Consider the following 23,083-nt stretch of genomic DNA (forward strand, 5'->3'; position numbering starts at 1 on the left):
TCCCTCGGCTACAATAGAGAGAAGTTTGGACTTGGCGGGTTCTGCGACCTCCTGGAGGCCTTCCTGGAGAAGGTTCCACTGAGCATCAGCATAGCTTGCCAACAGCGTGGTATTATTTGCTATACGCGTAGTGTATGCGGCACCCGAGGTGACTCGTTTGTCTAAGGCGTACAGCCTCTTAGATTCCCATTCCGGGAGTGCCTGCCCAGTGGCAAGGGGTACCCCTGCTCTTTCGGGTGGTAGTCACTACCAGAGAATCAGGGATGGCGTGCCTTTTAATGTATTGTGGGTCGGAAGGAGACAGCCAAAACAATTTTTCCACTCTTGGGTTCACTGCCCGGGTTTGAGCTGGTGATACCAAGGAGGGAGCCAACCTTCTCTTGATGGAATTAAGGAGTGGAATGGCTTGGCTAGATGGAGGCTTCTCCTTAAGAATATCCTCTACAAAGTCCTGCTCAGGCACAGCCTCTTGAGTAGAGATCTGAAAATGTTCAGCTGCCTTATTCAACATAGAGTTGAAGGCCATCTGGTCATCTACAGGTGAGGCCTGACGAACCGGAGTGGACGGAGGGGAATCCAGACACAATAAATCAGTGTCCAGATCTTGATTGGGAAGTGTCCATGGGTTCATTCCCTCTTGCTGGGTTTCTTCCCAATTGTCTGTGGCACCCGCCTCATTCTCCTCATAATTCTGTAGAAAAGAAGTTTCTTCCTCTTAGTCGTAAATGTCCCTATAGGTGTCCATGTGGACAATGTCTTCCTGCTGGACAGGGACAGAAGGCTGATCTTCCTGATAATGAGAAGTAGATTGAAGGTTATGCTTTCCACAAGACCTTTTCGGGGAAGGATGCTCAGAAAAACTGATTCTCTCCAGACGGTCCATACACCCTTCGAATTTCTCCCTTGTCCATTTGGAGGACCCAGGAGGGCCTACGGGTGGATAAACGTCGTCTGCCGCGCTACAGCACCGAATAGTGTCCCTTAGGGTGTTGGAAAGAGGCTCTTGACTGTCCTCATAAGCATCGTGAGAATCGGGGCCCCATGGCGTATCAAAAGATTTGTCTGCAGATTGCCCCATGATTTTCGGCGGAACCAGGATAAGTCCCACCGCTGCAGTAATTCTCTTGATGCTGTCCTCGATAACCGCCGAATCGGCGTGAGATAATGGTTCCGATGGTCTATCAGTAAATGTATTGCCTTCCGCGGCGTTAGGGGGCCTAGCAGTCGGTTTTAGTAGGCCTAGTCCTGATTTTTGGGCCTACTGCAGCCTTCGGGACTGTCGTAGCGTCGAATTTCCACGCTTCGACGTGTGAAGATTTTGGAGAAGCGCCCTTACTTGTTTTTGATTGCCCAGTCGCACGATCTGAGGAAACCACCGAAATAGTCGACGGCCCTGCTGGTGCTTTCACTTTTTTTGATGTGGACGTCAAAATAGGCTTAGGGGTTGTGTGCTTAGTGAGATGTGCTTGCACACCCCTGTCGCCGGGTGTTTCCCCTGAAGCGAGACCAGAGTCGGGCCTTAAAGGGTCGGGGACAGGCGTGGCGACCTAGAAGTGTCCGCCTCAAGGTCTATTACATCCGCAACGGATGTTTGGTAATCGGAAGTGCCTCCGTCACTCTCAGTGGGTGTGGCAGTGGGGGTTCCACCCACGACATACCGTACACGGCCCACCGCTTTACACAGCGCTCCTTAAGGGTCTTAGACCGAAGGAGTTTGCAGGCCGCACACCTCTTTTCGTCGTGATCTAAGGGGAGACAGGCGTTGCACGTCCTGTGTTCGACCTTCCAAGAATATCTGACCTTACACTAGGGAAGAACCTAAAAGGAGTCCTTTCCATAGCAAAAGGGTAAGAGGACCAGAGCGAAAGGGTAAAGAGGGGGAAAGATGAAAGACTTAATGAAAATATGGCCACCCCGACCCCACTCTTCCTACTGTAAAGGTCGGCCAGAGGGCCCGACCACGTGGAAAGACTGGCCGCCGGATCTTAGGCGCCGAAATCCACCGCCGTAGACGAATCTCCTGTCGAAGATGTTCTCGTGACCGAAGTGACTTAACGGGGAATAACCGACAAGTCGGTATAAGATAAACAATGGCTCTTATGCAAGAGCTCTGCTATATGGCGACCAGTTATCTGGGTGGAAAAAAACAATCCGAGGGACCTCAGCGCGTGAGGAATTTTGGGAACACATAATGTCACTACGGGGGGATAGTGTTACAGACACACCAATGCCGACGTCCCCTTTCGGTCCCCGAAAGACAAGATGCAATAATCTGTGGTTACCCCTGGATGTCGGACCATATGCACAGCATGCGATTCTAAGCAGAACAACAAGCATCAGAAACCAATGTTTGATATGGCAATACAAACATTTTCGGAAATTGAGTTTGTGATGGCTCGATCTATGGTACTGTAAAATAGTCCAGCGCAGAATTTTCCTACAAAATTACAGCTGTTTGAGCATTAATTTAGTTAATTTTCTAATTTTCAACACTCTGCAGCCCACACGACTTCTGCAGGAAGACACATGCTGTGGATGTTCTATTCTAAAAAGAACACTAAATACAGAGACACAATTGAAAGTGCACTGATGCCAGTGCCCATTCTTTTACACCTTGTTAGGCAAAGTTTGAATGCAGTACCCTCTGGGAACACTACAAACAACTATGACTACAGGTATAGGCAACCCAACCTTTGGTATAAGCTTGTACTACACAGTTTTGGTGCGTTGAGCAGCCAGGCTTATCTCAAGAGGGGAAATGTGAGCTGTAGTGAAGTTACAAAGATTCACAGTTACAAACACGTACACTCAAGGTTTCTTGATTAAACAATTATTAATTTATCAGTCAGTTATAAAGTCTTCTTCAGAAGAGAGCAATGTAATAGTAACACACAAATATACTTCAATACTGTACACTGAGTTTCTGAATCAGACAAGACCCTTTTGGGATGGCCCACAGACACAACCTACACCCACAGGTGACGGTTACAAGGGTTCTGGGGACATTAATATCTTACTGTTGGCATTCAGAATAGACTTTAAAAGTTGGTAAAAGGCAAAGGTTATTAGAACACAAGAGACCACACATATTTCCTAAGCAGTGCAGATACTTTGAGTTCACTAGAAGAGTTATTCAATTCAATAGGTTAAGCCAAAATCAATGGGCAAAAGTCTTCGATAGGATAAAGCACTTCTGGCAAGTAAATGGAAAAGTCTTTGCACAAGTTCTTAGGAGTCTTTGATTAAAAGAAGAATCAAACGTAGGGCCACAAGCGGATTAGACTTGCGAGTTGTGGAAGTGACAACTTCTACAGTAAGAGGTAAGTTCTCCTAGACTTGTTTTACAGTACCTTAGTAAAGAAGAAAAGATGCAGCTGATGACTTCTGTTCCTGTGCAGCTCTGCAGGTCTCACTGTTCCTGGGCCTCAGTTGTGGGGACAAGAGGGAGGATGTCGGGGGACTCCTGCACTGCACTGGGCCTGCCAAAACCCGCAACCGGCAAACTTCACTTTCAGTGGCTGTTTCGGGTTTCACCTACCGCAAATAGCAACAACGTGGTTCCTGGATGTCAAGGTGGACTGTCCTTGCTTCTGGGGTCCCGCACTCTGCTGAGGGGGCTCTGGCTTGGTCAGTCCTACTTCGTGGGAGTCCAGAGGATCTTCCAAAAGCTTTAGGCCAGCTTACAAGTAACGCACACAATCTGGTGTCCCTCTCCCTGGCTATACCGTTTCCTGCAGCAACTCTGAGAAAATTCAACCAGCTCCGAGATGGGTGTCCAGGTGACTTACTTTGGAGTTGATTGGTCCACCAACTCAAAAGGAGAAGTTGCCTTTGCAGGGGCTTCTCTGCTGATGCGAACTTGGTGTTTCGGCACTGCAGCAGGGCTTCACAGGGCAAACCAACGGTCCAGGAGTTGCAGCAGGCGTCCTCTTCAAGTTCTTGTTCGGTTCCTTCGTCCAGTGGTCGACTCTGCCTTCCAAGCTGAAAGACTGTCACTCACGCAGCAGGGTGGCTGTCCTTGCCAGACAGTTAGCCAGCCAATCACCACAGAGTGCATTTGGGTCTCCTAGGAGACGAAGCACAGGGAGTTTCGGGCACCTTCCTCACTTCCTGCCTACCCCAGACACTCTGGAGCCAGAGTCGGGTTTCACTCAGAAACCCTGCCAAAGGCGAAATTAACAAAGAGACCAAACCTGGTTTGGCACGCAGAGAAACTCTAGAAGGATCTTTCCACAAAGACATGGCAAAAAACAAAGACCGGGGGACCATTTTGTCAAAGATGGCTCTGCGTCATTTTGAAAAAGATGGCTCCCATGGTTAGCGTTCTTGGAGCTGCGAACAGCCGCGGTAAATGCAAACCATGGTAGTTCAGAACAAAACCACTGCCACCAGCCATTCTGTAAGGAAAGGGTAACAAACATGTTTCATGAGCAGTTAGACACAGGGGATACTAAGTAACCCCTCCAGCACTCTACTGTAAGATAGGTTGTGGGTATAGCAAGTACACTGCTAAGTAATGTCAATTTCACTTTACTGTTCTGGGAAACAGTTTATCCCAGAGAAGGTATTTAAACCTTGGGAAATCTAAAAGACTCCCCTGTGTCACTGCACTGAAGGTGCTGTGTGACAATGTAAAAGATGATGCCTATGGAGGTTTTTTAGACTCCATAGCCAAAAAGAAACGGAGGTAAAATTCACATTAAAATACATGAGAGAATGGGAAAAAAGGGTCTCACTCTATCCAGGTTAAAAAAAAATCAAGTCCTCAAAATCTAGCAAAGTTGCCGGGGGTCTTTAAGGTGGAGGGAATTGGCACATTTTTGAGAATTCTCCTCACCTGAAACCTGTTTTCAAGTGCAAATGAGCAAACGCCCACAGATCCACCTTTTCTTACTCACATTCTCGGATGCTAGATCCACACACTGGTGCAAATATGCAGGGCTGTGATTCACTCTGTATGCTGCAAGTCTCGAGTTACTCCAGCAAAGGAAACTGACGGATACCGTCTTCAGCAGACAGCATTATTGATTCTTTTGAGTGCAATGATCGCACAGAGCTTTCTCCCGCCAGTGTGTTACAACAATGTGTCAGTGCGTCCCAAGAAGCCTGCCTCTTCTCCATGCATATCAATGAGCCGTGGTGCAGGTCTAAAATAGTTAAACTTTCCATTTGCAACAGAGGCCTCTGCAGCTAATAAATGCAAGCTAGATACATTGCATTACATTTATTTTAGTGCAATGTGCAACATGCAGGGTTTGCAAACTAGAATTCGGCCCACACATTGCCCAGAGAAAATCGGCCCACATTTGTTCTCATGCTCCTGTCATTCGGACATAGGCTGAACGCCTGATGGGCCAAGCCAAGTCTGTTTCTTGTCCTGCTCTCCCTATTTTGGCCTCCAGTGTAGTTCCCGGCCCCTCTGCGGATAGCACTAGATGTTGCCAGGGTTCTTCATTTGCTTCTTCATCTCTCAACAGATCCAGGGGGAGGTTTTCAGGAGTGGTTTCTTGTAACCCACCCTCCTCTCACGGCATGGGAGATTAAGAAAAAAAGTTACTCAATGTAATGACAAAGGTACTCTTAGTTCATAGTCCCCTTTCCCTGATACCTGTGGGATATTCAGTCTATCTGGATGCGCGCAAGCCCCTTTTTGTAGCATCCCTTTTCACATCATTTTATGAGAGGGCCAGCATGCGTTTCTTTTAGCCCCACTTTTCTGGGCCCTACCACGTGCATTGCCCTTTAAGTGCTTTTCGATCAGCAAAGTTGAGAGCCATATAAGCAACTAAAAGACACTTTTTAGAGGGGACGGCTGGTGGGCATATGGAGTAAAGGGTGCTAAGAATACATTAGTCATTACCGTGAGTAACTTTCTTACCTCTACATCTCATCTCCTTTCCTCCATACTTGTGTGAGATTACAAAGCTTTGGGCACATATGATGGGTGGCTGGATTAGAGATTAGGACCGTTAGACCAAATTAAGCATGCGCTCTAGAATTTAGGTCGAGGCAGTAATTTTATTGGACATTTGTATGGCGCCTATACGCAAGTGTTTCCAAGCTTGCAAAAAGCGAAAGGAGCGGCCAACATGGGTGCTTTCGCTATGGAGTCCCAGGGGACATACTTCTGAAAAGCCACTGAGCCAGCCTCGCCCGCCTCAAATACGAATGGATACCTTTTGGGGTGGGTAGGCCTTGTACGGTGTGAGCTTTGTTGATACAGGAAACAATCCAACAGGCATTGTGGCTTTAGAAGCCAGAGTCGCTTTCTTTGCGCTTTCAAAAGTTCACAAAAAGGCTGGCGGAGGATCAAACGCGCTTGATTCTATCAGGTAGAACTTAAGTGCCCTCCTTACAATCCAGATCGTGTAGCATTTTCTCCGCTTCTGAAGAAGGATCCAGAAAGAACACTGGTAAGGCTATGAACTGGTTGATATGAAAGATACTATTTTAGCTAAGAAGGATGTGTGCAAAGAACCACTTCATCCTTGTGAAAGGACATAGCCAATCCTCTCAAGGTGATTGGGACCAGAAAGGCCACCTTCCAGGACAAGTGGGTAAGGTCAATGGTCGTCATGGGCTCGAATGGTTTATGGTAAAGGGCCCTGAGCACCACATCAAGGTCCCAGGTGGCTTATTGGGTGGGTACAGGTGGAGCAGCCCGTCAAAATAATGCTTTATCACCAGATTCTTCACAGTAAAAGAAGTGTAAGAGTTCAAATAGACTAGATAGTCGACCGGTACATCCTACAGAAATACATCTGCATCCCTGTGGATGCAAGCCGAGAGATAAAGGAAAGCAGATCATCACCTGAAGACAAACATGGATTTATCCCCTTGTCTAAGCACCAGTGTCAGAAACAAAGACATTTGCTTCTATACTGAGAAGCGCATTGATGGTTTGTGTGCCGCCTAAATAATATACAGATTATCAACCGAAAGATCCATGAGTGCTAGTGATCTGACCTCCGGAACCAGACTGCCAAGTTCGGAGATTGTGGGGCAGAGTGCCACACCTGCTGATTTTCTGATGAAAGATCAAGATATCTGGTAAATGAATTGGAGAACAGACTCTTCAGCTCCAGGAACCAGACCTGGCTGGCTACCAAGGTGCTACAAATAGCACAGCACAATTTAAATGCTGCCCACAATTTGAGCAGGGTGCAGTAAGGCAGTGGGAGAGGAGAAAAAGCTAGTGCTGATGCTCAGGAGATCTTCAGAGCGTCTACAATATTGTCTAGGGCTAGACCCTCCATGGATGATAATGATATGATAAGTCATTTATAACACGCCTGTACACAAGTGTTTCTAGGCACGACAGGAACGAGGGGAGTGGTGGAGGAGGAGGGGGGGCTGAGAAACAGAGGGAGGACAAAAACAAACGATCTTACAAGGACCGGTGTCACTCAGATAGTGCAAGTGCAGACAACGCAAAGTGCAAGGGGAGGGAGAAAGGGGAAGTGCTAGGGAGAGGGAAGGGGGAAGTGCCATTAGGGCAGCAATGCTCAGAGGATGAGCAGCCAGGGAAGCACAGCTCTGGGTAAGTGCAAGGAGGTAGGGGACTGTAGGGTTAAAGTTAGAGCCCCTAAGTGTGTGGTAGGCTCGGAGGCAGTGCAGGGGAGACTAGACACGGAGGAGCCTGGTACTAAGTGAGCGTAGCCAGGCAACCAGTCAGTGCAGCTGACAGGAGAGTCAACAGGGGAGAGAGAGAAAGCAGAGGCGAAAAGGAAGGTCTCGAGCCGCTTCCAGAATTTAAGGTGGTCCGGCTCAAGTTTGAGATGGGCAGCGAGACCATTACAGAAGGAGGCACGAGCAGAGGAGAGAGATCTACCCTCCCCTCACACACCCCACCCCTTCCAACTCTCTGCTTGGAAAGGTATCGGATCTCGAGAGAGTTTGAGATAGATGACCGAAGGACTCTAGCAGGGAGGTATTTAGGTAGGTTGGGTGTAGAGGGGTCCCAGGCTCCAGAAAGCCTTGAGGATGATGCAGTGCCTTCGACTTGATCTTTGCAGCAACCGGGAGCCAGTGGAGAGATGCAGTTCCTAGGCTTAAAGCCAAGGAGAAGTCTTGCAGTCCTGTTCTGGATTAGTTGAAGGGGGCGAAGGGAAGGGTTTGGCAGATTGAGGAAGCAGCTGTTGCAGTAGTCCAGCCTGGAGAGGAGTGTGAGAGCACACTTCAAAGACCTCTTCAAGGATATTTTTTCTCATCCGCAGGAAGTGCCAAAGCTGATTGAAGTGCCGTTGCCACCTTCTCCGACCCTGGTGGAATGGGCTCCAGAACCAAGGGAACCTGAACCAATGCCATAACCTCTGCGTTTTTCTCGTGCTTAAAGGATGTGACCTAGCAGTTCAGTCTGGACTGCCCCTTTGGGGGTGGGACCAAGCCTGATTTGCACATGATATTTCCCCTTTCTGTAATGGTTTGGCAGGCAAATAAGGATGTCTGGAGGGTTGCCCAGAGGTTTAAGATTTAATTCTAAACCTTCCAGCCATCACCTCTTGCACAACCTCTGCATTTTGACAGACCGGGTGCAAATTCCTGCCCTTCTCAGACTTAAGCCGGATCCCCTAAAGTTACAGAAGACCTTCCTTTTTTCTTCTTCCTTCCCTCTACCCCCTCCCCCGCTAATGTTCCCCGTCTGCCTCTTGACTGGCTGCCTGCCTCCTTCAGACTCTTACAGGGCACCAGCCCCCCGCCACCCCTAATCCAGTCTACCCCTGCACTTGGTCTCCCTTGACCCGCCCCTGTCAACCTGCACTTGCCATTCCGGGGTCTCTCCTCTCCCCTGCACTTCTCTTACTGCCCATGCATGATCCAAATGTCACAAGGCCTAGTAAGATCGTTTTTGTTTTGTCTTCCCCCACATTCTTGTCTTGTTGCACCTCGAAACACATTGTGTATAGGCACATTATAAATACCCAATAAATAAAATAGGTTCTGAATGCATCGAGTTTTGGAATCGACTGAAGAGAGCATCTTCATAGGACTGCCTTGGTTGCAGAGTCACAACTGGCCTGGTAAACTGATTTTGTCTCCAAGATTCAGAAAGACACTGGCTGCTAGGAGGCCCACCCACACTACAGATCAACGTCATCTAACAATGACAAGGCAGGGTGGCAGAGGGACTGTTGGTGGCAAGCCACAATTTCGTGTGCAGAGTCCAATCCACTCTTGGAATGAAGGGGTCTCTTCCCAATGAGGTAAAAGGCATAGACATGGGTCTGGTGTCAGGTGGCTGAGTGGGATGACAAAATGATCTATGTCGGCTCCGGCTGAGGGGACGCCATTTTGGAACTCTCTGTGATAATGTGCGTCACAGATTTGTCCAAGGCCATTGATTGTTTGGACAATGATATAGAAGCTTTGGATAATGCCTTTGAGGGTACCTTGGCTGAGCCAGCATTTACGGTTTTTGGGCGGACATCTGATCATTTTGCTCCCTCGACATGGCTGGTACTTTTGTTTAGCCCCTTTTTGGGGAACACAGGGGGCAGCCCAGCTAATCTTAGCCCCTAGGAAGGGGACCTCAGAGGAGCCTCCAGAATCCAGTTTAGTCCCTGAATGGGGCACCTAAGGGTGAACCCTGGTGGAGCTAGAGTCAAGCCGACTCCTCCCTCCCACCAAGGACCTATGCCTCAGTAGGGTCAGCTGGGCCAACACCAAGGTTTTAGTCTCTCCCTCCCGGCAGCCACTTTGAGAAAGCCAGTAGTGGCACTCGCAAGAGGATTGTATTGCACTTCCTGCAGTAACAATAATTTGGCTTCATGCGTGCTTTGAAGGAGAAAGCATTTAAGGGTCTTGGTGCCATTTGGGCAGGAGGCTTTGTGGATGACAAAATGTTATACAAATCCAAGAGCTAAGCGGGTGCGGGGGGAGGGGAGGTCACTTACCTTAGCTGCGCCACTGTGGAGACCCTATAAAGAACTCGGTGGTCATCCATTTGTTCACAGAACCCATTGGCTTGGAATGTCCTTGGAGGGTATGTTGGCTGTTCTTTATTCCATAGATGGCAATACATACTTTAGATGGCCGATTTCTGCATCACTCTTCCACCACTGATCCTTCCCCTCTTCCCTGAAGCACTCTTGTACATCCCCTCCTTAAAAAGCATTCCACCGACCCTACCTGTCCGGCAATCTATTGCCCGATCTCCATCACTCCTTTCCTGGGCAAACTCCTGGAAAAATCTGGTGATTTCCCAGCTCACTCTCTATACTGAATCTGTTGATTGTCTCCATGACCTTCAGCCTGGCTTCAGATCAGTAACAGGCACAGAAACTGCTCTTTCCTCCTGGACCAACCAGCACAGATCCAACTTTGGGGGGGTGTGGGGGTGTTGTGTCTCTCGCCCCCCTCTCTTCTCCCTCTACCCCCACGTGTGGTGTTCTCCAGGGCTCTATCCTCCCACCCTGGCTATTCAATGTCTAGCTGGCCCCTTTGGCCCACCCGATCTCTACAATCTACTCTAACTTTGTGTTATGCGGATAACAGTGGGCTCTCTTTCAGGCTCCCCTCAGCCTCCTCTCCTCTCTCGCTCATTCCTGACTGTATCCACGATTCAACATTATTGGTACTCCTACAACAATATCTGCCTTAATACCAGAAAGAAGGAGATATTGGGACCACTGCTCCCGCTTTCACTCTCTCTCAGTCTGGCCACCCTCCTTGGGCCCTCTTCCTTCGGCTTTTTGTGAGGCCAAAAAGATTATTATCTTCGATTCCACTCTCCTCTCTTCACATCACATCACATCACATCACAGAACTTGCCAAGAAGGCCCAGCTGCACCCCCTCAGAGACTTTCTTCCGGTTCTTACTTTCCTCCAGAAGCTCACAGTCTCCAGAGCCTTGGTTTGCTCTAGGGTGGACTACTGCAACAGCCTCTTTCTTAATCTGCCTTCCTCTACTGCAACTAATCCAGAACAGGACTGCAAGACTTATCCTATGCCTCAAGCCCAGGGACACCATCACTCCACTGGCTCCCGGTGGCTGCAAGGATCAAGTTCAAGACCCTCTGCATCATCCACAAGGCTTTCTGGAGCCAGGATGGCCTGCACTACATCCAACTCTCTTCAAAAAAGGCCTTCCTTCTCCTGCTCTTCGCTTGGCTACCTCCAACTTTGAGGGTGAAACGCTTCTCCAAGCAGAGATTGGGGGTGGGGGGGGGGGGGGGTAGATTTCCCTCCTCTGCAGGTACCTCCCTCTGGAATGGCCTACCTGCCCTTCTCAAACTTGAGCCGGACCACCCGACGTTCCAAAAGCTGCTCAAGTGTGTGTTCCAACCCCTGCGCTGTCGCACTTGCACGATCTGAATGACAAGGCCTAGTAAGATCGTTTGTCCTGTCCTCCCTCTGTCTCCACCCCCCCGCACCCTGTCTTCTCACACCTAGAAACACTTGTGTACACGCTCGTTAGAAATGACATATCATAATCCCACAAGAGTGGAATAGCAAAAACACTGAGCCACTCTACATTTCCTGGACACGAAAAAACAAACCGGAAGATGGGGCACTGTGCAGTGGGGTCGAAGTCATACAATTAATTGTACACATGACCTCAAGACAATACCTGCATTCAATGACCCATTTCCAAACACTAGATGGCAGGATAACAAAGCAAATTAATCGAAATAAATAACTAAATCAGAAGTGCGACACCCTGTAGACAAACACATTAAATTGAGGTTTGAGGTGTAAAGTCTGTAAATAGTGGCATTGAAAAGGGTGGCAGATGGGGGCTAATATCTTGCCGCCTTTGGGGTCTTCTATTTAAAGTGAACACACTTTGCGCCCTCTATGTAAGAGCAGAGGGGAAAGGAGGGAAACGGATGAAAACCCAGGCGACTATTCGGTTATGGCGGTCAGATCGTGGGCTTCAATAATATAGCAAAGCTGCAAATCGACCCACACATTTTACAAGACGGGGTGCACATTTCTCTACTTAACCTCTGTGCCCTGTTCGTTACCCTCACGCTCCATTCCATGATGTACAGTTCTGTATTGAGTCACAGAACAGTACTTACTATTCTTTGAAATAAGACACATAATGGTTTTCCAGCTATGATATAAAAGAATAATACATGAGACACTAGAAAGAAATCGTATTCAGAAGCTATTCACAATTGCCCGATATATGTCAAAGTCTCCAAATATGGGAGAGCTTTCAACTCCAGAGTAAAAGCTGTAAAGTGTCCTTGCTTACTCACCGTAGGCCATCTGCTGAATGGAGATTGGAGACCTTCCATCTTCACTAATGGTAGCCAAGCCTTCATCAGCCTTTCTGGTGGCAAAAACAAAACGTTTGTTTGTTATGTAACAGCATTTCATTCACAGCAAGAACACCAGACACTTGCAGAACATCGGTAATGAAGTATGGGTACTTATCAGGATTTTATCACAGCTCCTTAACCAACACGCAGCACTGTTCCCCACCATACCGATTGGTAGTAAAAAGAAATAAAATGTGTTCTAGCGACAAACGGGATGTCAATTTTAGGTAATGTGATTTAGCTTTTGAGCCATGCTGTGGGTGTTACCCTATTCTTCATATTCTAGGCATCTACTCATTCCCAAACCTCACTGTATACTTATGACAGCCAGGCAACTGCTAGAAAACTAGGACACAGTAGGAAGTCATTTGGAACCGTACACAGATTCTACTGGGGGAGCGAAAGTTCACATTACAATTTGACTACAAAATAAGCATACAAAGTCCTTATTTCCCGGATTTCTCTTCTAGCAGGTTTAAGGACGTATAAGATTCATCACGGCTAGACTCCGAAATTCAAGTGAAAAAGGTTCTGTTAAAACCGACCTTCCAAAATGTAGGTTGTTTTCCTGTACCCTGGTTCGGAAAGCTAGTTGTTCAAACACTTTTGGCATAACCGTTACAGCCTCTCTCTTGCAAGGTTCATTCTCATTGAGCAGCATATTGCCCGGTTAGCAGAGTTGGGATTTCTGGACAGAATTTAGGGGGAGGTAGTCCATTTTGATATGCACATGTACCCGACAGACCAGTAAGTTGGATGGAACATAGTATTTTGAAAGTGATTGATCAAATCGAGAGCCAATTCAGTGCGGGGGTAGTTTGATCTTGTCATCTTAATCTGCAAATCAACTACAAGGCTTGGTTCTGCAGGAGATTGAGAACTTTCTTTGGTCAGCCTTCATAGCTGCTGTTGCAGTTGTCAGAACCTGTTCAAACCAGTGCTCCAACGAGGTGCATTTAGTAGTCTAAATACAGTAATGTGAAGCTCATTTTGGGCATGTGGAAGATCATTTTTATCAATTGCAATATTCATAGTTTGTGGTAAACAAATGACAGTTCCTTGCGTTGGTCGCTGGGCTTCGTAGGGGCCCAATAGCATAAATCTTGTGAGCAGAAAGGAATGTTGCACACAGTATGGCATGAAGTGCCCACTGCCTTTTTCCTGCCCGCTTATGATTTATCCATTATCTGCATACAACATAGCAAAAAGTTTCATATTCTTGCTAAAGAGCTGGAGTGAAATCCCTTGAAGACAGCAGATCGGCTAAGCCAGATCAGTCCAACAGGAAGGACATGAACCATTTCATTGCAAAGACAGCCCCTCATGCGTAGTGAGATGAAGAAGCAGTGGAGCAGAATCCTAACATCTGCAGGATCATAAACTGCTGACAAGTCGAGGAGGATCAGAGCTGAGGGTTGACATCGAATAAGGCTTCTGGAGTTCTCGCATCTCGAGTTTTCCATCACACTAGTGTGCCCAAAGCCTCACTGACCACCTTGCAAGAGGGTAAGTCTTTACTAAATTTAAGATGTTTAGTGACAAATGAACAACTCCAACATTTGGGCTACTGTTAGGGAGAATTCTCAGAAATGTGCTAATTCCCTCCACCTTAGAGATCGCCAGCAACTTTGCTGGATTTTGAGGACTTAATTTGTTTTAACCTGCAGAGAGGGAGACTTTTTCCCACTCTCTCGTGTATTTTTATGCAATTTTGAACACTGTTTCTTTTGGTTATGGAACCTGACGAACTCCATTAGGCATCATCTTTTACATTGTTTCACACAGCACCTTCAGTGCAGTGACACAGGGAAATCTTCCAGATTGCCCAAAGGTTTAAATACCTTCTATGGGATAAACTACTGTTTCCCATAGCAGTAAAGTGAAATTGACTTTACTTACATTTATAACTTTCTAGACCCAGCACACACTAACTTACAATAGGGTGCTGGAGAGGTTGCCTAGTATCCCCTTTGTCTAGCTTCTCATGTAACAATTTTATGTTACCCTTTGCTCGATGAATGGCTGGTGGCAGTGGTTTACTTTTAACTACCGTGGTGTGCATTTACCCCGGGCTGTGTTCGCAGCTGCAGTAAAGCACCCAAGTGTGCCATTTTTGTCAAAATTGCCCAGTCTTCTTTTTCCGTCATTTCTTTATGGAAAAGTCCTTCTTGAAATTTACTCTGCGCGCCAAACCAGGTTGAGAGAGGTCCCCGAAACTCTGTGCTTAGTCTCCTAGGAGACCCAAATGCACTCTGTAGTGATTGGCTGGCTGACTGTCCGGCAAGGACAGTAACCCTGCTGGTGAATGGGATAGAACTGAATAAAAGGCGAGGCTTTTGGCTGGAAGGCAGAGTCGACCACTGAACGAAGGAACCGAAGGAGGACTTAAAGAAGACGCCTGCTGCAACTCCTGGACCGATGGTTCGCCTGGTGCTGCTCTGCAGAAACTCCAAATTCATATTGACAGAAGCCGCTGCAAGGACGACTTCTCCCCTCGTGTTGGTGGGACCACCAACTCCAAAGTAAGCCACCTGGACATTCTGAGCTGGTTGCCTTTCCACAGAGTTGCTGCGGGAAACCGAAACGTCCGGGAGAGGAACACCATATTGTGTGCATTGCTTTTAAGCTGGCCAAGAGCTCCAGGAAGATCCTCCGGCCTCCAGGAAGCAGGAATGACTGAGCCTGAGCCCCCTCAAAAGAGTGCATGACCCCAGAAGCAAGGAAAGCCCATCTCGACAGCCAGGAACCGCAGTGTTGCCATTTGCGGTAGACGCAAGGAGCTGAAACACCGAACAGCCACTTGTTTGAAGACTGGCGGCTGCGAGCGGTGACCGTCCCATTGCAATGCAGGAGTCCCCAGAAGTCCTCCCTTTTGTCCCCACGACCGAGGCCCAGGAACAGTGAGATCTGCGGAGCTGCTCAGGAACAGAAGTCATCTGCTGCACTTTTTCTTCAATACAAAAGGTACTGTACAAGTCTGAGCGAACTTACCTCTTCCTGTAGAGTTGCTTGCATCTTCTACTACTCAAAAGTTTAACAGCTTGTGGCCCTACATCGATTCTTCTTTTTTTCAAAGACTTCTAGAACATTGTGCGTGTCTTAATTACCTGCAAAGGAGTGATTCAGCTCAGACTTTTGCCCATTGATTTTGGCTTAGCCTGTTCTACTGAATGACTCTTGTTAGGGGATCTGAAAGTATTTGGCTGCTTGATAATATTTATGGTCTCTTGTGCGTTCTAATAACTTTTTTCCTTTGACTTACTCCGAAATGATTCTAAATGCAACAGTGATATATATTAATGTCCCCAGCACCCTAGCTATTGAAGTCACCCAAGGGTGTAGGTTGGGTCTGTGGGCCATCCCAAAAGGGTACTCACTGATTTAGAGATACTAAGAGTGTGTATTTCGTGAAGTATATTTGAGTGTTACTGTTATATTTCTCCCTTCTGAAGAAGGCTTACCCTGACTAAATACAATTAGTAATTGTTTAGTAAAGAAAGAATGTGTGCAAGTGTTTAATTGAATACTTGTCACTGTAAATCTCTGTGCAACTCCCCTACAGCTCACATTGACCCCTTGTGTGATAACCCTGGCTGCTCAACCAACTACCAACCTGTGTACTACAAGCTTATACGGTTATCGGTTGGGTTCCTATTGCCAGGAGGTCAGGGTTGTTGTAGTGCACCCGAAGGGTGCTGCATACAATCTTGCCTAACAGCTACATTAGTGGTTTGCAAAGGGGGCACATTTGGACAGAGCCGATATGTCCATTTATTTTTTAAAGTGGAGTCATTTTAATACTTCTGGGGATTGCGCAAGAACCCTTCAGTGAAGATTTGCAAGTATTGGAGTCAATGTCTAAACATTTCATGCCATATACTACAATTTACTTCATGTACAGCTCATTTAATTTCACTTAAATGGCCAATGTTACATTATGGATGGTGCTGGAACACGACCTTGCAAGTAATTGGTAGTGCAGTGGTAAAGCAGCTAGTGTGAGAAAACAGAAGGTTTCACAAAAGTGCCAAGCTTTAAACCCAACTGTTACCATAACAGATCAAACCGCAAGACTGAAGCTTGTATTGGGCAATATGCTCTGGCTCATCATGGTCTTATGTATATCATCCCGTTTAAAGCATGCAGACCATAGCAGGTACTGAAATGGGGATTTGCTGGGCAAGCAAGAGAAGTAGCACTATGGTTAGGTTACATTGGGCAGCTCCATTATTCAGGGAGCTGCAGCCACCCCATCGAAGCAAAGAGGTTATAGGTTTCATTGCAAATCTAACTTCGATGATCATTGAACACAAATGGTTAACATTTCTACTGAAATGGTCTACTAACAACGCCTGTAACCGATCATTTGTTTGAAAATATTCAAGACACCTGATAGAACACTGAAAACCAAACTTAAACAAAAATTAGACCATTCTTAGAACTATCTAGGGTAGGAACAAAGTAATGCATTGTGTTATGTTTTATGTCTCCAAAAGATGCTCGAGGCCTGAAAAACAGCTTAGTCATCAGATGTGTTCCAGGACAGAGGCTGCATTCACCAGCAGACATTGATATCAAACATCCGATACAAAGGTTGGCTTCAGACAAGCAAGTACTTTATATACCATATTGGGTCACTGTCGAAACTCTGAAATGGAAGTAGATGACGTGCACAACTAGTGCATGATTTTGTACTAAGATGCAATAGAAAGAGGTCTGTTCTTGTGTATGACATGTTTTAGAAATCACAGCCTGAAATACACAGTTATGGTAATGTCCAAACAGCCAATTTGTGTGAAAAGGAAGGTGGAGTGTGAGCATAGCTGTACTCCAGCGCTTGCTGTGGCACAATTAGTAGCTTCTGTTCACATAATCGGGCGTTTCTCATGGAGCTAAACATTGTTTGCAATAAAGGTGGGGAAGCTTCATGGTGCCAATCGCCAAAGGTCATAACACATTTTTAGCCAATTGAGCTTGTCAGCTACCACCACTTAGCACTCTGGGACTTGCAATTTCTAATATAAGTTTGGTTTTACAAGTTCCATCTTTCAAAATACTGCTGGGTTGGTTAAAGATAGGACTGACTAAAGAAGACGCATTACCTCAATAAACCCGAAAAGTGATGTAAGAAAAGCTTTACATCCATTAACCACGGGAAATTCCCCTGGGCAGATTTGACATTACATTATGTAAAACAGAGTTTGCACTACCCTCACAGCCTAAACCATGAGGCCACAGACACAGCAACCGCAGACATTTGTTGGCCTAATTTAGTCACATCATTGCAGTGGCGGTGGATTCTATGCACCCCCTGACCTGGCATGGCACTGCCATCACTTTTCTCACTTCGGGAGATATTACAAAGGCCAAAAAGGAGTGAATGGAAAAGGCCTAAAATAGGATCGAGTGGCAAGCAGCAAAATGGGGTGCCTGCCCAACTTGTTGGGGTCAACTCATGGCCGTTTTGCCGCATTTTTCGTTGCAGAGGTGCGAGTTAGGATATCTTATTTTGGGGCGAAATGGTTGGTGCATAAAAGTGTTGTGGGGGGTAAGGAGGGGGGGGGGGGGGTGAGAGGTTGGTTTACCCTCCATAAAAATGCAGTGAATAAGTGCGGAAAATGGCAACAACGAGCTGGCCTCCTGGGTTGTACCAGATATTTATTTATTGCATTTATAAAGCGCACATGCAGCCCTCGAGCATTCTAGCACTGTTACAGTAGATTAACTTAGTTACAACAAATTAAAAAACAAGCTGATGGTGACATTTCGAGAGGCAAAAACAGGACAAGAGAAAAAAAAAAGAACAGGAAGAGAAAGGTTACATTGAGTGTTGCAAGGTTACAGTCAGCATTACATGTACAGAGATTCGACTAGCTCCGCGGTTACAGAGAAGCCAGTTGAAGCGGTATCCCGGGGTAACGGAGCTGGTGTCAATTTGTTCTTAGTTGAAGAGCTTTGTTTTAAGTGATTTACGGAAGGCTGTGTGGGAGGTTTCATTCCTAAGAGTTGTAAGTAGGGCGTTCGTTATTTGGCACTAGAAATGGGAAGCTTGCTCCTCCAGCTTTAGCTCTTTTGAAAGTCGGGATGATGAGCTGGAGTGGTAGGATTGCTGCGGTCTGGTGGCAGTGACTGGAACTAGTTTTTCTGACAGGTGGTGGGGGGGGCTGTGTGTGAAAGATACTTTTGGATAATGGAAAGAGCCTTAAAGAGTATGTGCTCTTTGATTGGAAGCCAGTGGGCATACTTTCTTGCGTGGGAGATGTGCTCCGTTTTGGAATGCTTAGTGCCGCTCTAAGGGCATTATTCTGAATTATTTGAAGCTTGAGGTTTTTGGCTGACATGCCCAGGAACAGGACATTACAATAGTCCAGTCTGGCCCCAATGGTGGATCTGGCTATTGATGGGCAGCTTTTTGCAGTTAAAAAGGGTTAGACTGCATCGATGATTTTGGTGGCGAGTGCAGCAGAGGAGGCGATGGCGCTAACTTGGTGAGTCAGAGAGGGCAGAGTCGATGTAAACACCCAGGGTTTTGACTGCCGTCGTGACCGTCATTTGGGTGTTCTCCATGTTGAAAGACTTGTATTTTGGGGCCTATCAAGAAAATTTCCGTTTTATATCCAATGAAACACAATCAATTAACTGCCATCCACGCTTGAATGGTGGCATACATTTTGGATAGTGTCAGTCTTTTTCGTAGGAACCAGTGAGAGGGAGGAGGACTTGTGTGTCATCGGCATAGTTTGTGTATGCTATGCCGCTGTTGTCCAAGTCATCGAAGAGTGGAAGGGTGAATATATTATGTAAAGTGGGCAAAGTGCAGGAGCCCTGTTGGGCTCTGCAGTGGACGCTGGTGAGTGCAGCACTAGCCTGGTCTGGAAACACTTCCATCACTCTGCCTTCAAGGAAGGAGGTAATCCAGGCTATTGCTTCAGGGGAGAATCGGGCAGCCTCCCTAAGTTGTTTGCATAGCGTCTTCTGATCAACGAGACCCAATGCTGCTGACAAATCGAGGAGCAAAAGAAGTGCAGGCTTGCCTACATCTAGTATGTCTCCTAGTTGGTTCTTCAGATCAAGTAGGGCTGACTCCGTACTGTGACCTGGGTGGAAGCCGGATTGTCTTTTACCAAGGATGCCATTTACTTCAGGCAAGAGGGTACGATTCCAGAGGTAAAGGAGGCGTTAATGAAGGCTGCCAGGAAAGGAGCTAGAGTGTCTGCACAATCTTTGATAAGGTTGGCCGGGCAGACATCACCCTTGCAGTTAGAGGGTTTGATAAGTTTCATTAGTACTAGTACCTCTGTCTCAGTTACTGCTCTGAAGTAGAAGTGTGTTTGATCATTGGGGTAGAGGTATTGCCAAAAGGAACCCTCAAACAAGATTAGATCAAAGCTTTTCAATCATCAGTTTGTAGTCCAAAGTGGCGCAAATATGCCACTCCAGATCACTGTATGGGGTTCCAAGCTGCACCCCACTGATGAATCAGAACAAGACTGAAACAAGTCTCGATTTGCTTGCGGTCCTGTGCATATAATAAAATGATTCAGGCAATTTCCAGGGACGCCCGTCTCCTGGTCTGCAGCTCCTGCTCTCAAATGGCAGGGAACAGGTGCAGAGGTCACGTGTGCCCCTTTTTATGGCAAAGTCACTGCATATAGAAGTTGCATTTAAATCTGCACAACTTATCCAAAACTATAAAAACCTATCATATCTTGAGGTGGAAGCCATATCTAAATTTGATATGGTGGCTGGTAGCTCCCATTTATTTAAGCCAGCTCTGAACTGAGCTTCAAAGGGCACACCCCAAACAAAAGGACCAGCCTCACACCAGGGTGTTGTATACAAAAGAACCTCTGAAACTGCAGGCTTGGGAAGGGGGTGAGTTTAGACAGTGTGACGAATTGAGAGCCCCCTCTGCAAAACCCTGCCCTAGTGGTCGAAGCAAGTGGGACCTCACCAGGAGGGATGCCCCATTAGGGGACAAGGACTCCAGTTCCCATGAGGAACTCCCTAAAGCTGTGCACACTATGGCCCATATGGGATGCTCAAAAATACCGGAAACTTTTTAAACGGCAACACTGGTATGAAGAAACACTTAATAGATGTCATTATCGCATAGAAAAGGAACAAATACCTTAAATCGAGATACCCAATCCACTGGGATGAGTATGTTGAATAGCGTGCACTTGGAGAGAGGGAGAAACACACGCAGGCAACGGAAGGCAAGTGAAGGCCCCACCCTCCACAACACCTGGAGAAGACTGCCTAAGCCAGGAAGCCTGCGAGTTTGAAACTTGCTCGATGCTGCAGACTGGGACGCCAGAGCCACAACGAATCCCCAGCATGAGAAACCCCAATGGCAGGAGCCCGGAGGAAGGTGGTGGCAAGACCATGAAAGACCTGTGGTAGACAGTGAGTCCACAAACCATTGCCGATACCACCACACGTAGAGAGCCCGGTGTCCCGTCACTCATCGGAACACTGGGACCTTGTGGAGAGAATATAGACCGCAAGGAGGAAAGCGCTGACCAAGATAAGGTGACAGTGGTCTGGGACCAGAGAGAAGGTCCACGATGAACAAAGCTCCTGAAAACGTTCTTCACAGTCTAAGGCAACAGGTAGAACAGGAATAACGGGCAGCAAAGAGGGAATCATTATACCGTGCAAGCAAATTGTCTCAGTAGAAGTCATGAGACAAAGTTAACCTCAAAACAAATTAACTTAAACTGTTGCGATACAAGAGAAATAATTAATACAGAGAGAAAACAGTGGGAAAGAGGCAAAGTTGAACCTGAAACCAATTAACTTAAAAATGTGAGAGCAAAGAAAGAATTACTAAAAATCTTAATACAGAGAGAAAAGAACAGTGGATAACGATACCCCAGGAAAAGGGGAAAGCAACTAATATTCTGTGCAAGAAGAACATTATTTCAAAGAGTATTATGAGCCAGAGTTTATAGGAACTATTCAATTGAACCATGTACAAATTCAAGTAGGCCAAAGCAAGCGGAGATAGAATTGCCCAGGAGGGAAAGCCTACCAGAACAATAGTCTCTTCCAAGCATACACTGAAACCAGCAACCAGGAATATACATCTTATAAAAGATCCCCAAAAGGGACTTCCAAGTAGGAGGGAAAACTAACAGCCATTTGAAGACTTACAGAGACGGATTCACAAAATCACAAGAGACTATTTGAGGATTATGTATTAAGAATCCTACAGACTGGTACTAGAGGCACCCTCAGGAGAAGCAAGTCATTCTCCAGATAGATGTTCGTTTTCATAGTGGCAGTGAGGCTAGTTTTGGACATCAGACTTATTTAATTTCAACATTCACAAATTCCTGACGAGCATCTTCATTAGTAACATACAGAGGGACCACCCATAGTGATAGGGAAAGTTAGGCCTCAATATTATTTTAATAAGAACTTGTGAATCATGGCCTGAGAGTGTCCGTGTCATTCTGACTCACCATAACAGCCAAGACAGAGCAAAACACAAGAGAGGAAGGATTCCTCCATCTTGGTTTTCTGTGGGCTTCTCTTTCCTTACACTCCCTGCACAGCAAAACACTTGCTATGTTGGCCAAGGGCAGAACTCACGCATTCCCTTAACAGAGGGCTTCCCACTCCTTTAATTCACTTTTGGACTTAAAGGACACATTTGGGCCCTAGTGGGAGAGCAGTCCACTCCAAAACCATCTGCAAGAGGTTGAGACAGGCGCTTCAAGGCAGAGACAAGCTATCCATCCCCACGGCACATTGGCGGTGAACTGCTGTTGGAGCAAGACCTACCTCTTTTTTCCTCACTTGAGGAGACAGACTCCTGCAGGTGCTAGCTAGCCTTCTCCGGGCTGGGAGAGAACAGAACAAGGATCGATCTAGTCCATGAGCCCCTGGATTGGGACTCAGCACCAGAAGCAGAAAATCAAAACACCAGGTCTCCTGCCTTCTACAGCGGCAGCCACCATCAACCATATTCACACACCTGCAAACAACCAGAGGAGCTGCATTTGCCACTCTCTGAACCGCTCTAAAGCTCTCTGTAGCTGCTCTTCAAACCAGTGTGCAGCTGCCCCACGCCAGTTGATGCCAATTGGTCTGACCCAAACAAGCTTGCCGCTGCAGAAGTCTTCGAAAAGCCACGTCTCAAACTGCGCCTTAAACATCTCCGCCATCAACACCAGCTCAAATGCCATACCAACCCTGGTGGCGTCATCAACTTGCATCATTTGAATACTGCAAAAAAAACACATGAAATTTCATATCAAACCTGATGCAACAGCAGCTCCCCATCTGGATCACTGCAACAGGCCGCATCCAAATCTGGTACATTCCTCACACACAACGTTATAACCTGGTTCGACCCCGTTGAACCATCGAAGACCTGGAATCCAGTAGTATTAGTGAATGGTTAAAGCCCTTGTTGCACCTTTTTGCTGAACATTTCCTTTTGGTGACATTGTTGTGATTTATTTGCCTTAAACTCCTGCTACAGTAGCTAGACGGCTTGCATCAATTACATTCTACATATTCAGTGTTAGGTTTTTGTTTTTATAGTACAGATATTGAACATGGTGTGCTTAATTTAAAAAAATATCTCCATTCTTGAACATTCATTTATTTTGGACTGCTGTATTATTGCTGTTTGGGTTGCATGGGCATCGCACTAACAACCCTTCTGAGAGTATAGCCTTCCCAAGGCCCACATTACCACAAGGCGAATCAGGTATCTCTCTTTACTGTGCCCGTTTCACCTTTATGACTAGTATCACTGTTGGTTTGTAGTAGTGCGAGGGCCGAGTAGGTGGTTTAGC

At 46.6% G+C, this 23,083-nt stretch overlaps 1 protein-coding gene across 2 annotated transcripts in view; it reads right to left on the bottom strand.

The window, feature by feature from the left end:
- APH1A (aph-1 homolog A, gamma-secretase subunit) overlaps nt 1–23,083 on the bottom strand; it is a 394,203-nt gene that overhangs the window by 321,761 nt on the left and 49,359 nt on the right. For both annotated transcript variants that reach the window (XM_069652174.1, XM_069652179.1), the window contains exon 3: nt 12,207–12,280. In XM_069652174.1, coding sequence (XP_069508275.1) covers nt 12,207–12,280 — 74 coding nt within the window. The remainder of the gene's footprint in view (nt 1–12,206; nt 12,281–23,083) is intronic.

Source organism: Ambystoma mexicanum, chromosome 1p, assembly GCF_040938575.1.
Source record: "Ambystoma mexicanum isolate Mex_15411 chromosome 1p, UKY_AmexF1_1, whole genome shotgun sequence".
In the NCBI taxonomy this organism is placed as follows: Eukaryota; Metazoa; Chordata; class Amphibia; order Caudata; family Ambystomatidae; genus Ambystoma; species Ambystoma mexicanum.